Here is an 11428-nt window from a genome sequence, read left to right as displayed (position 1 = left end):
GTCAGACACACGAAAGGTCACATAGTGTGTGATCGTAATGATAAGAAATGTGCAGAAGAGGCAAATCCATAGAGACAGAAGGCAGATGAGTGGTTGCCAGGGCCCGGGGGAAGGAGGATGGGGAGTGATGGGTCATGGGCACAGGGGTTCTTTTGGGAGTGATAAAAATGTTGGGGAGGGGGACGCCTGGATGGCTCAGTGGGTTAAGCAGCTGCCTTCGGCTCAGGTCATGACCCCAGCGTCCTGGGATCCAGTCCCACATCGGGCTCCTTGCTCAGCAGGGAGCCTGCTTCTCCTTCTGCCTCTGCCTGCCATTCTGTCTGCCTGTGCTCTCTCTCTTCCCCTCTCTCTCTCTGATAAATAAATTAAAAAAAAATTTTTAAAAAATGTTGGGGAGGAACTACAGAGAGGTGGTAATTGTACAATATTGTGAATGTACCAAATGCTGTGGGAATGTTTGCTTTAAAATGGTTAATTTTACATTACATGAATTTTACCACAACAAAAAATGTATAAATAGGGCTCTATCCCTGCTGTGCTCTGAAACCTCCCATGGCTCCCCATTGCCTCAAAACAAAATATATACTTGTATCTCACCCTTAAACCCCCCTACCCTTGACTCCTTCTTGCCTCTTTATCCTCTTTCCACAGCCAGGCTCATTTGTACCTCAGGGCCTTTGCACACGTCATTCCCTCTGCCTGGCATGCTCTTATCCATCCTTCAGATTGCTCACGAAATGTCACCTCCCAGACTGGGCCCCATTACTACCCTTTTTTTGTTCCTCAGATGTTTCCTTCAAATCACTGACTGCAGTTGGCCATTTCACTGTGGTTTTAGGCATTCGGCAGAAAGTTGCAGTGGTTAGGTGTTCCTCAAACGTGTGGCAAATAAATGAATGAATGAATGAATGAATGAAGAGTGAGTGAGTGAACCAACAGATAGATGGAGGAAAGCAACGGAGGGACTCTGTCAGGGAGAAGCTGGAGCGACTTTCACAGCAGCCTGCAGACTGAGGTCCTAAAAGGAAGCGGTGCTTCATCAACCAGTTGACACGGAAAGAGACTGTCTCCATTCAAATCTGGTGCTTTTTTTCCTCAGAAAAGCACAGCTGTCTCCGAAACAAAGACCTACAATTGCTGCCAACACGTGCTCCGTCATTTTTACTTCCTTTGAATATTCTTCAATGGATTTTCTTTCCAAACTGCACAGGCTTGCTTTCATGGCGTGACAGGCATGCAGCGGGGGCGGGGCGGGGGTAGGGGGGAGGGGGGGAGGGGGAAGGGAGGAGGGGCGCAGGAAGAGCCCCTGCCCCGCCCTTACCCATTTCCCCAGGTTAGAAGCCCCGTTTTCTGGTCTTCTTGGGGCTCAAACAGAGCTGAGCCTCCTTGTTGATAGGGGATAGGTCCCCATTGCACAAAATTTCTATGAAAATCACATCATACTTCATAATGGGATTTTATCTCCATATTTATGCTCTTGGTTAAACGCTCCATCTCATTTCACATCTGAAGTTCCCTTCATTTTTCCCTTCCTTCCCTCTCTTTGCTTTGTCCCTAGGATTCCGCCGGCACAAGTGAGGGTCCTAGATCTGTGGATAGACCTCATGCCCTGGGCTGATCTCAGTGGGTTTGCCCTTGTGAGGGAGAGGAATGAGGCTTTTTGCGTTTTTTTTTTTTTGTTGTTTTGTTTTTTTGTTTGTTTTTTATTTTTGTTTTTGTAATAAGGCTTTTAAAGACGCTGTCTCTGGTGGGTCGGTCCAAAGGCTGGAGTGGGGTACAACCCTGTGGAAAACAGCTTGGCACTTCCTCAAAACATAGAAGTACCTCATGATCCAGAAATTCCACTCCAAGGTATAGACCCCAAAAAAGGGAAACAGGTGTTCACACAAATCTCTGTACACCACGTTCACGGCCGCGCTGCTCATGATCGTCAAAAAGTAGAAACTGCCCACGTGTCCATCAGTGGATGAGTGGATAAACAAAATGCTGTCCATCCATGCAATGGAATGTTGTTCAGCCAGAGAAAGGAATGAAGCTCGGACACACGCCACGGTGTGGACGAAACTTGAAAACACCATGCTCAGTCGAAGAAGCCAGACACGAAAAACCCACAGGTTCTGTGGTTCTATCTATAGGAAATGTTCAGAGCAGGCAAATCCACAGATTTAAGAAGGGGATTAGTGATTGTCAGGGGCTGGAGAGGTTAGGAGAAATAGAGAGTGACGGCTAATGGGCACAGGGTGTCCTTTTGGGGTGATGGGACAGAATGTTCTAGAACCGGACAGGGCTGCTGGTTGCACAACATGGGGAATGTACTACCTGCCACTGAATTGTTCCCTTTAAAATGGTTAATTTCATGTTATGTTTACATGAATTAGAAACCAAAAAGTTGGGGCAATGCCCATGGAACCCAGCAGGGAGGGGGTATCATCCTTGCCAACACAGGCAAGCAGGCAAGCAGGCAAGCGCTGGGTGTTAGTCGTTCTAACATTTAGCTGGCATGTGGTCAGCAGGAGGGCACTTCTTCTCGGGCAATTTATTTGCTGCCTGCGTTGCTGTCCTCTGAATCCCTTACACAGAAATTCTTCTTGGCTGATGTTCCAGGATGGGAGGGATATCCTTATTCTACAAATGAAGAAACTGAGGCATTAAGGGGTGAAGGGAATTTTCCGAGGTCCCCCATTGTGGCCTGCCCAGCACATCGCAGGGTTTAGGTAGAGGCTTGCGACCTTTATCTGTAGCAGGAGGAGCACATGCCAAAGTCGATTATAGTATTCCAAACCTCAAGTTCCGCTTTGCTCGGAGCTGCCTCTGGGCAAAAAAAGCAAGTCACCGAGACGTGGATGTTGAAATCTCTGAAACGGAAACTTCACTGCTCACAACCAGACTAGGAGCTCCAGGAACTGAGAGCAGGCGGCACTCCCCCAAGTGTGACCTGAGAATTCCCTGGAGAAAACTAGAGTGAAGCAAAGCTCAGCTCATGAGGTCCCCCTCCTGGGGTCTGAAGGAAGTGGCTGGTCCTCGAATCAGAGAGAAGCTCAATTCCTGGGAATGTCCAAGTGCCCACGGCGGTGATGTGGGCTTGGTGGGAAGTAAACCGCGAGCGCACGCGTACCTGTGAGTCTGCCCGTGTCTGCAGGTGCCCGTCTTTGAGCTTGTCCAGGCACATGTGTATCTTTGGGTGTGGGCATGCATGTGTTTGTATGGGGCTGTGTGTGTGTGTGTGCACACGTGTGCGTGTCTGTGCCGAGCTTCAAAACCAGATAAGACCAAGTGGAAATCCTGGTGTTGAGTGGGGGTCTGGGGTCAGACTGTTCAGGGCCCGTTTCTCCATCGAGAAATGGACCTGCTTCTGCTGGATGCGAGGATTGGACTCCACGGAGACCAGGAACTATCAGAAGATCTGGCACAGGATACAGTCTGTGCTATGGGCTCTGAAGTTGACACCTGTGATATTCTTTGACTCTCAAAGCAAATTCAAGGCTGAGTTTATCATCCACATTTTCAGACCCTTAATTTTCTTGCCATTTTAAAATGATACAAGCAGAAGCTTCAAACCATGTATGCAGTAAATTGAATATTAGGGGTGCCTCCGTGGCTCAGTGGTTTAAGCCTCTGCCTTTGGCTCAGGTCACCGTAGCAGGGTCCTGGGATCAAGTCCCACACTGGGCTTTCTGCTCAGCAGGGAGCCTGCTTCCCCCTCTCTCTCTGCCTGCCTCTCTGCCTACTTGTGATCTCTTTCTCTCTGTCAAATAAAATCATAAAAAAAAAAAAAGAGTGAATATTTCTACCCACCACCCAGCCCGCTTCCCAAAGGGACATCTGTTAATAGGTGGGTGTGGAGTTTTCCAGAATTCGTGACCACGCATTTACAGATTGGAGTTTGTTTTCTATTTCTATATAGTCCAATATAGTATATTTAAATGGTGATGGAAATACTGTAAAAAGTGGATTTTTTTTTTAGCAGCATCTTTATTTTTTTAAGATTTTATTTATTTATTTATTTGACAGAAGAGATCACAAGTAGGCAGAGAGGCAGGCAGAGAGGGAGAAGCAGGCTCCTGCTGAGCAGAGAGCCCGATGCAGGACTTGATCCCAGGACCTGAGATCATGACCTGAGCCAAAAGCAGAGACTTTAATCCACTGAACCACCCAGGTGCCCCGAAAAGCGGATTTTCAATTAATGGGACATCCTTGACTCCTCTAGCTCATTCTTCCTTATCCAATGTTATGGACGCAGGCAATAGAGTCCCAGAGGGCACAGAGCTTGCTCAAGGTCACCTGTTGTCATAACCCCAAGCTGAGACGTGGCTAGGGTTTACCGCGCATCCCAAGGTGGGTCCCTTCTGTAAGGATGGGACTTGAGACACAGTTCACTTGTTTGTTGTCCTTTTCATTGAACATTTACTTGATGCGGTCCCCTGTGGAGGTGGCCCCAGCCCGGGTACAACAGAGCTGGGCACCCTTAGCTCAGGGGGTCAGGGACAGGCCTACGGAAGCCAGAGGGCTCTATTTGGAGAGAGAAGGGTGGCAAGTGGGCCTTGGAGGTTGAGTGGAGGTCCCCACAGGCATGGTGGGGTCTGGGGGCAGGGGGAAGCATCCCCCCGCCATGTTGACCGGCTGGGTGGCTTTGGAGCCAGACCCACAGACCCACCCACATGGGGAAACTGAGGCTGGAGCAGGTGTGGAGACTTTGAAGGCTTTGAAGAACGGGTGCAGCCTGGGGCCAGGCTCTTCCCCTTCCGGAGCCTCAGTTTCCCCAAGAGTACAACGCGGCGGGGGCAGCTGGCAGAGTGGGAGCTAGGCAAGAATCTGGCTCCAGCTCCAACACGGTCACCCTCCCTCCACCCCGCAACTCTCAACCCCTCAAACACACGGGAGTTCCACATTACTCCTCTCTGGCTGACCGTAGGCCTCAACCCTTCCTCTCTCAAAGTGGGTTAATTTGGGGGTGTGACCCCACCCTCCAGCTGGCAGCAGAGCAGGGCCTGGGTGTACCGTGACTGGGCTTGGGGAATCTTCATGCACAAGATCTGCCTCCCAGGAGGGGAAACAGGTTCCAGATCAGGACCAGCCCCTCCTAAGTAAGCCATCTCTCCATGAGAGGTCCTGGATTACTGCTTTTATTTTTTATTTTTTTTAAAGATTTTATTTATTTATTCGACAGAGAGAAATCACAAGTAGACGGAGAGGCAGGCAGAGAGAGAGAGAGAGGGAAGCAGGCTCCCTGCTGAGCAGAGAGCCCGATGTAGGACTTGATCCCATGACCCTGAGATCATGACCTGAGCCGAAGGCAGCGGCTCAACCCACTGAGCCACCCACGCGCCCTGGATTACTGCTTTTAATTCTGTAAGCCCAAGGCCTCATTTTCCAGGAAGGCAACCAAGGCTCGGGGAGTCCTCCTGCTCACCAGCTGTGGGGAGGGTTGCTGGGGCCTCCTCCCTGCTGGCCATCTCTGACCTTTGAGACCCACCTCCATGCGTGGACACCAGGCGGCCATTGGATGGAAGGGGACATCAAGAACTGGAGGGACCCAGGCTCCCCTCTGCCCAGGCCAAACAAGGTCACCTGCAGGAAGCTCAAGGTTCGGGGGCTCAGAGTGGGGGAATCTGGAGGAAGCACAGAGGGGTGGCAGCTGGGTCCCTATCTGGAGCAGAGCATGGGGACTGGGTCTGGAGGGGTCAGAGCCCACGCTCTGTGGTTCAGTCCACCTTGAGGGTAGAGCCTGCCTCTTCTAGGGACCATAGCCCCCCACATCCTGGAGAGGCAGGTACAGCTAGGGAAACTGGGGTGCTAACGGGGTCACCCCAAAATCGCATAGCACAGGAATGCTGTAGAGGCAGGCAGTGAAGTAGGGGAGATGCCAGGAGCATGCCCTTGGTCCCAGAAATGCCATTTTGAGGGCTTTATCCACAGAGAGTGCTGGGATGTAGGAGCCAAGGTTTGGGAACAACTCAAATGCCTCTGGGTGGGGAACTTAAACAACAGTTCATTACATATGTATGTAAATTTTCTGGGGAAAAAAATTTTTTTAAAGGATTTATTTATTTGACTGTGGAGCTCTAGTTGCATGAGGACACAAGTCTCCAGGGAGCATACCTGGCATCTTTTTTTTTTTTTTTTTTAAAGATTTTATTTATTTGACAGAGAGAACTCACAAGTAGACAGAGAGGCAGGCAAAGAGAGAGAGGGGGGAAGCAGGCTCCCTGCTGAGCAGAGAACCCGATGTGGGGCTCGATCCCAGGACTCTGGGATCATGACCCAAATCGAAAGCAGAGACTTTAACCCACTGAGCTACCCAGGCACCCCCGGCGTCTTATTTTGAAAAAAGTTTTTATTTGATATTTATATTTCATGTTTATGTGGGGGGGGGCAGCTTCTGTGTCTTACTCTGCAAGTATGTGCTGCCATCATTTGCAAAGAATACATACACGTGTTGCTTGAACATGCAGGTCTGTGTGCGTCACGTACCCACTTTACGGACACCCACGTGCGTGCACGCGGAGCAAAAGCCTGCTTTAAAACCACAGCTGCTTTACACATTCTTCTCAAGGCCTTGGGACACCCCAAAGGCTTCCAGGAAAGGGTGCTGGGGAGGAGAAGGAAAGGGGAGGGGCCCTCTGGGCCAAGAAAGGCATATTTAGGTCCCAGTTAGCTCTGAACAACAAGAGAGCAGAGGAAATCCTTCCTGCCAGACTAGAAGAAAATCCTCCCCAGGCTTCGGAGTGGAAACAAAGCCGAAGATCAAAGCCTAAACATGGGTGTCCCAGCCTGGAGACTCTTCCTCCATGTGTCCTCATCTAAGTGAACTTCACCAGCCCGGGGAGGTGACAAAATGAGGTGTTGGCCTGTTAGGGGCAGCTGCTGGAGAGCCAATCTGCACATCCCCTCCCTCCAGTCTCTTGAGAAGGGGTGGGAGAGGAGGGGGGGGCAGCTGTGGGGTCCGAGTGACTGTCTCAGGGAGGGAGGGCACGGAGGTCCACAGTCAGGCACTGTCCTCTCAGGCTCTTGTCAAGATAAAGGCAAGAGGAGCGCCTGGGTGGCTCAGTGAGTTAAGCCTCTGCCTTCAGCTCAGGCCCTGGTCTCAGGGTCCTGTGTGTTGAGCTCTCTGCTCAGCAGGGAACCTGCTTCCCTCTCTCTCTCCCTGCCTCTTTGCGTACTTGTGATCTCTCTCTCTGCCAAATAAATAAATAAAATCTAAAAAAAAAAAAAAAAAAAAAAAAGCCAAGAAAAAGATGTTTTCTAGGACACAGTAGGGTAAGGGGCACCTGGGTTTCCACATCAGTTCCTTGGGGGCCCTGTTTCATCCAGCCCTAACTGGCCCCTTCCTGGGTCCAACAGCAGCCTGGCTCCCGCACATCAGTCCACCCTCAGGGGGAGGCCCCTGCAGGTCTGGTTTGTGCCTGATGCAGCCTCTGTCCTCAGACCTTCCCCACAGGGCCAGAAGCTGTCGGTGGGGGAGTCAGACACAGATTCGCAGCCCGCAGAACAGCAGGGAGCTGAGGGAGCTGAGAAGATGCCCCATAGGCAGGCCTCTTTGGTCAGGGGGAGGCCCAACCAGTAGCCCTGGTTGAACACCTGACAGCTGGAGCGCCGACCTGGGAGCGGGTGAAGCCTTGAAAGGGGCAGTAGGGCAGGTATCCCTGATGCTCTTGAAGGTGGGTTTCATATCCAGCAGTAATCCCCACTCAGAAGAGGACATGTCCATGCCCTCTGGTTAGCCCTGGTCCCTGTCTGCTCTCTGGCACCCTCCGGGCTTTCCCAGCAACTCAACAGGCCCGCCGGTGGGGGCGAGCTGGCAGAAAGGCTCTGGAGGGCAGAGGGCGCGCCTGCGGGGTCTCGGTGTGTCCAACCGGCTTCCCTGCAGGTACTTCAGCATCCGTCACGTGGTCCCTGACCCACCACGTTTTCAAAACACATCACCAGAGACCATTGGATTTCCTCTACATTTATTGCAACTGCTAAATGATTAACAACATTCACAACTTCTTAGATTAAAAAAAAGAAAGAAAAAACAAACCGAAAAACTTCCGTTTTGTAACATCACAAATGTCTTCTAGGTTTTATCAAGGACCAAAAACGCTAAAATTCTCTATATGATTTCCAGTGATGGAAACAAGCCAGAGACAGTAAGCACCCAAAGTGGTGAGTTAGCACTTTCCGGATGCCTGTCGTCCTCATGGAAGAGACCCTGGAACTAGAATGACAGAAAAGACACTGTGACTTTGACGAGGCTATGCAACTGCACATCGCGCTCGCACACACACTCCCTGCGAGCAGCCCCTGCCAGAGAGGGCGAGGGCGAGTGCCGAGGGCCTGTGTGCCCTGGTCCCTAGCCAACGGCTGGCATGAGGACACACCACCAGGCTCCGCCCCGGCTCCCATGACGCCACCCCCCAGGAAAAGCATCACCTGAGTGCTCAGAGGACATTCCAGGATCAAGAAGGTGTTCCCTTTGACGTTTGCCAAAGGCTCCCAGGGTCAGCTCAAAGCGGGATGTCCCCAGGAGGAAGAGTGGCAGGAGGCTGCAGGGACAGGGCTTATAGCCTGGGAATCCCTATTTTACTTACAGATAAAAGTAGAGTTGACCAAGAGCGAAGATACTAGCACAGAGTGAAGATGATGGGCAGAGCTATCTACGCTGCAGAGAAAGAGCCAGAACCTATCTGGGGAGTCCATGTTTTGCTTGGGGCCAACAGGCGCTCTGTGAAACGCCAGAGAAGACCAAAGCCCTGTTCTCAGAGTTCCATCCACCTGCTCCACCCACGGCCAACAAGGAAAGCTACCGGAAGGATGAGGAAAGAAAGGAGATGAACCCCTACAGCTGTGGTCCCCACACCCTGCAGGCTGCTTCAGCTGTGCCGAGGAGTCTCGTCATCTGCCCGGCCACAAAGATCCGCCAGGAGCCCACGCAACAGAGCAGTGAGAAGCGAGGAGAGCCTGGAGGCCGCACCTGATGCGAAGAGACAGCATAGGCCTGCGACGGGCGTGGTGGTGGTGGCTGTGGTGGTGGGGATGGTGTGGGCCCCTCAAGATGGAGCCTGAGGAGCCCAGGCCTAGAGGTGAGGCCTATGGCTTTAAGAAACGGAAGATGCGCCGACATGGTAACTCACAGCTGTGCTCCTCTGTCCCCCCAGCTTGCAGAGTCAGCAGGATCCCAAGGTTCCCAGATCCAAGCACGCATTTAAAGCTTCCACACTGCTGCTTTACAAGAAAGGCTTGAGAGCCCCGCAGCCCGAGAACCTCGCACGTAGCTGCAAAGAGTGTGCACCGGGAGAAGAGGGAAAAGCGGCGATCACGCGCCTAGAAATAGCGAACAGCTGCGGGCCCGCCCCACAAGGACAACGCTTTCTGTTCTGTACAAGGGCCCTGACAACACAATTCTTTGCCGAGGTGCATGCCAGAAACGATGCTTCCTGAAGAGTCTACACCCCCGCCCCTTCGTAGAAGAGACTCCATATGTGGTTTTTCAAAAAAGCAAACTGCAGTGTGTGGATTCTAGGGAGATCAGCGAATTTGAGGGAAGTTTCATCAACATAATGATTACTCCCCACCAAACACAGCTCTGTTATCCTGTCGCTCAACTTCCACTCCGTCTCTCGGGAGCCGAGCCTCCATCAGTCACATGTTCGTGGAATCCAGCATCTCCGCTTCTCAGATCCTGAGCCCCAGCCCGCAGGCTGTGTGCCAGAGCAGACTCCACTAATACCGGATTACAGCCCCTATTTACGGCCTAGAAGCAACGAGAAGCCCCCATCTGTCATCATTTTGGCACCAAGTTTGCAAAGAGAGCACCAAAGAGAGCAAGGCGCCCTGCGACGAGAAACCCGACCAGAGCCGGCGCTAGAGCACAAACAAGGAAACGGTGCTTCCAAGGGCAGCACCACCTTCTGTGGTGGGAGCCAGGAAAGACTTGCAGGGGACTGGCTGCCGCAAGCATTTGGAAGAGGGGTAAAGGCAAAAGCAGATCAAAGTGGTGCACTCTCTTTTAAGAAGAAAAGCCAGGGGGACCTCCACACCAGAGCTGCAGAGGCGCTCGTCTCTCGAGGACGCGCCAGACCTACTTGGCCACTGGCTCCAGGGCAGATCCGGGCAGAGGTGGTGCTTTAAGAGTAACTGCTGCTTCGAGCCTTATTTGTCTCACCAATGGTTTCATCTATTCAGGGAGAGAATGATTTTGTTCATAACTGAGTTGGAAATTACAGGTGGGAAGGCTACTAAGAAGAGAAGAGAAAGAAGGGAATGTTTATATGGGCCCAAGGCCCTTGAGAAGGAAAAGGATTTGAAGATGCTCAGAAAAGGGATGTGGCAAAGCAGCTGCCAGGTGCAGCGCCGGTTTCCAGATCGCCCTCACACTTGCGGGACACCAGGCCCCTCCCAAGGCCCGCTGGTGGGCTGCACGCCTGTGAGCGCGGGGCTTGCGCCTTCAACCAAACCTGGAAGGGGAGAGGTGGGACACATCCACATCCAAACACTCCTTGTTAACCTCACAGAATGTTTTCGTGCACGTCTGTGTGTGTGTGTGTGTGTGTGTGTGTGTGTGTGCATGTGTGGTTTCCTGTTTGGTTTTGGGGGAGGAACCGCCTCTACGTACCAGCACGTCAGCTTGGGCGGAACACCCCATGCACCAGCTCCCACACATACCTATTTGTTGGCCCGTTTGTGTCTGTACATCTGCATCATCCTCTGACGGAACACGTCAAATGTGTCTTCCTTGTGCTCCTGCCCGTCGGCACCTAACCCCTCCCCTTCCGACGCAGTTCCCCTAGGAGCAAAATGGAGAGTTAGCCACACCCAAGCACAGAGCCTGGCCACCAGGGGACTGGAAATGGCACAAGGGGTCAGAGTGGATGGAGGCACGTGGGACACGCAACAGGGAGAAGGAGAGGGAAAGTGAAGACATGAGTCCCCGCGGCGAACAAGGGTACTCACCTGCGCGGGTGTGTGGACTTTCTCACAAGCCTGATTACAGCAGAAAGCCTCCCCCAGCAGGTGGTAAGCTCAGTTTTAAAGGCAATCCCTGCTGGATATTAATGGGGCCTAACAAACTCTGGGCCATCTTCTCCCACCCTGGCTAGCTGGCTTATGGGTTCCCAGAAAAAGCAAAGTGGTTTTTATTGGAACTACCTAGATTACCACTGAGCTTTTCTGACAATAAGGAATGTGGCTGAAATGCCAGGGGCCAAGAAACCATTTAACTCATCTGTGTGAGTGCAACAAGGAGCCTGTAGGAACACCTGTATATGTAAATCATCTGCTTCTCACCTCATCTGAAGACTCCCTTTGTCAGGGAAAAAACCCTGCCAGTTTGAAGCCATGTTTAACATGAGGGGAGCCAAGAAATCAGGCTGCGGATCAAAGACTCAGGACCAGAATCCCAGAGAAAGCCTCTTCTCTCCAAGCACGCTGCCCACCCCATCCCCGGCCC

The 11428-nt window shown here is 52.0% G+C and overlaps 1 protein-coding gene across 12 annotated transcripts in view; it reads right to left on the bottom strand.

Annotated features, from left to right (window-relative positions):
* Positions 1–7932: 7932 nt before the first annotated feature.
* Positions 7933–11428, bottom strand: part of SUGP2 (SURP and G-patch domain containing 2) — a 30527-nt gene continuing 27031 nt past the window's right edge. For 9 of the 12 annotated variants that reach the window (XM_004760890.3, XM_013060599.2, XM_004760894.3 and 6 more), the window contains one exon: positions 7933–10765. In XM_004760890.3, coding sequence (XP_004760947.1) covers positions 10645–10765 — 121 coding nt within the window. In that variant the 3' untranslated portion in view covers positions 7933–10644. The remainder of the gene's footprint in view (positions 10766–11428) is intronic. The other 3 variants (XR_006607099.1, XM_013060597.2, XM_004760888.3) reach the window with 3 other exon arrangements.

Source organism: Mustela putorius, unplaced genomic scaffold (genome assembly GCF_011764305.1).
Source record: "Mustela putorius furo isolate JIRA1106 unplaced genomic scaffold, ASM1176430v1.1 tig00000095_pilon_pilon_pilon, whole genome shotgun sequence".
In the NCBI taxonomy this organism is placed as follows: domain Eukaryota; kingdom Metazoa; phylum Chordata; class Mammalia; order Carnivora; family Mustelidae; genus Mustela; species Mustela putorius.
This window is presented reverse-complemented; position numbering and strand designations above follow the sequence as displayed.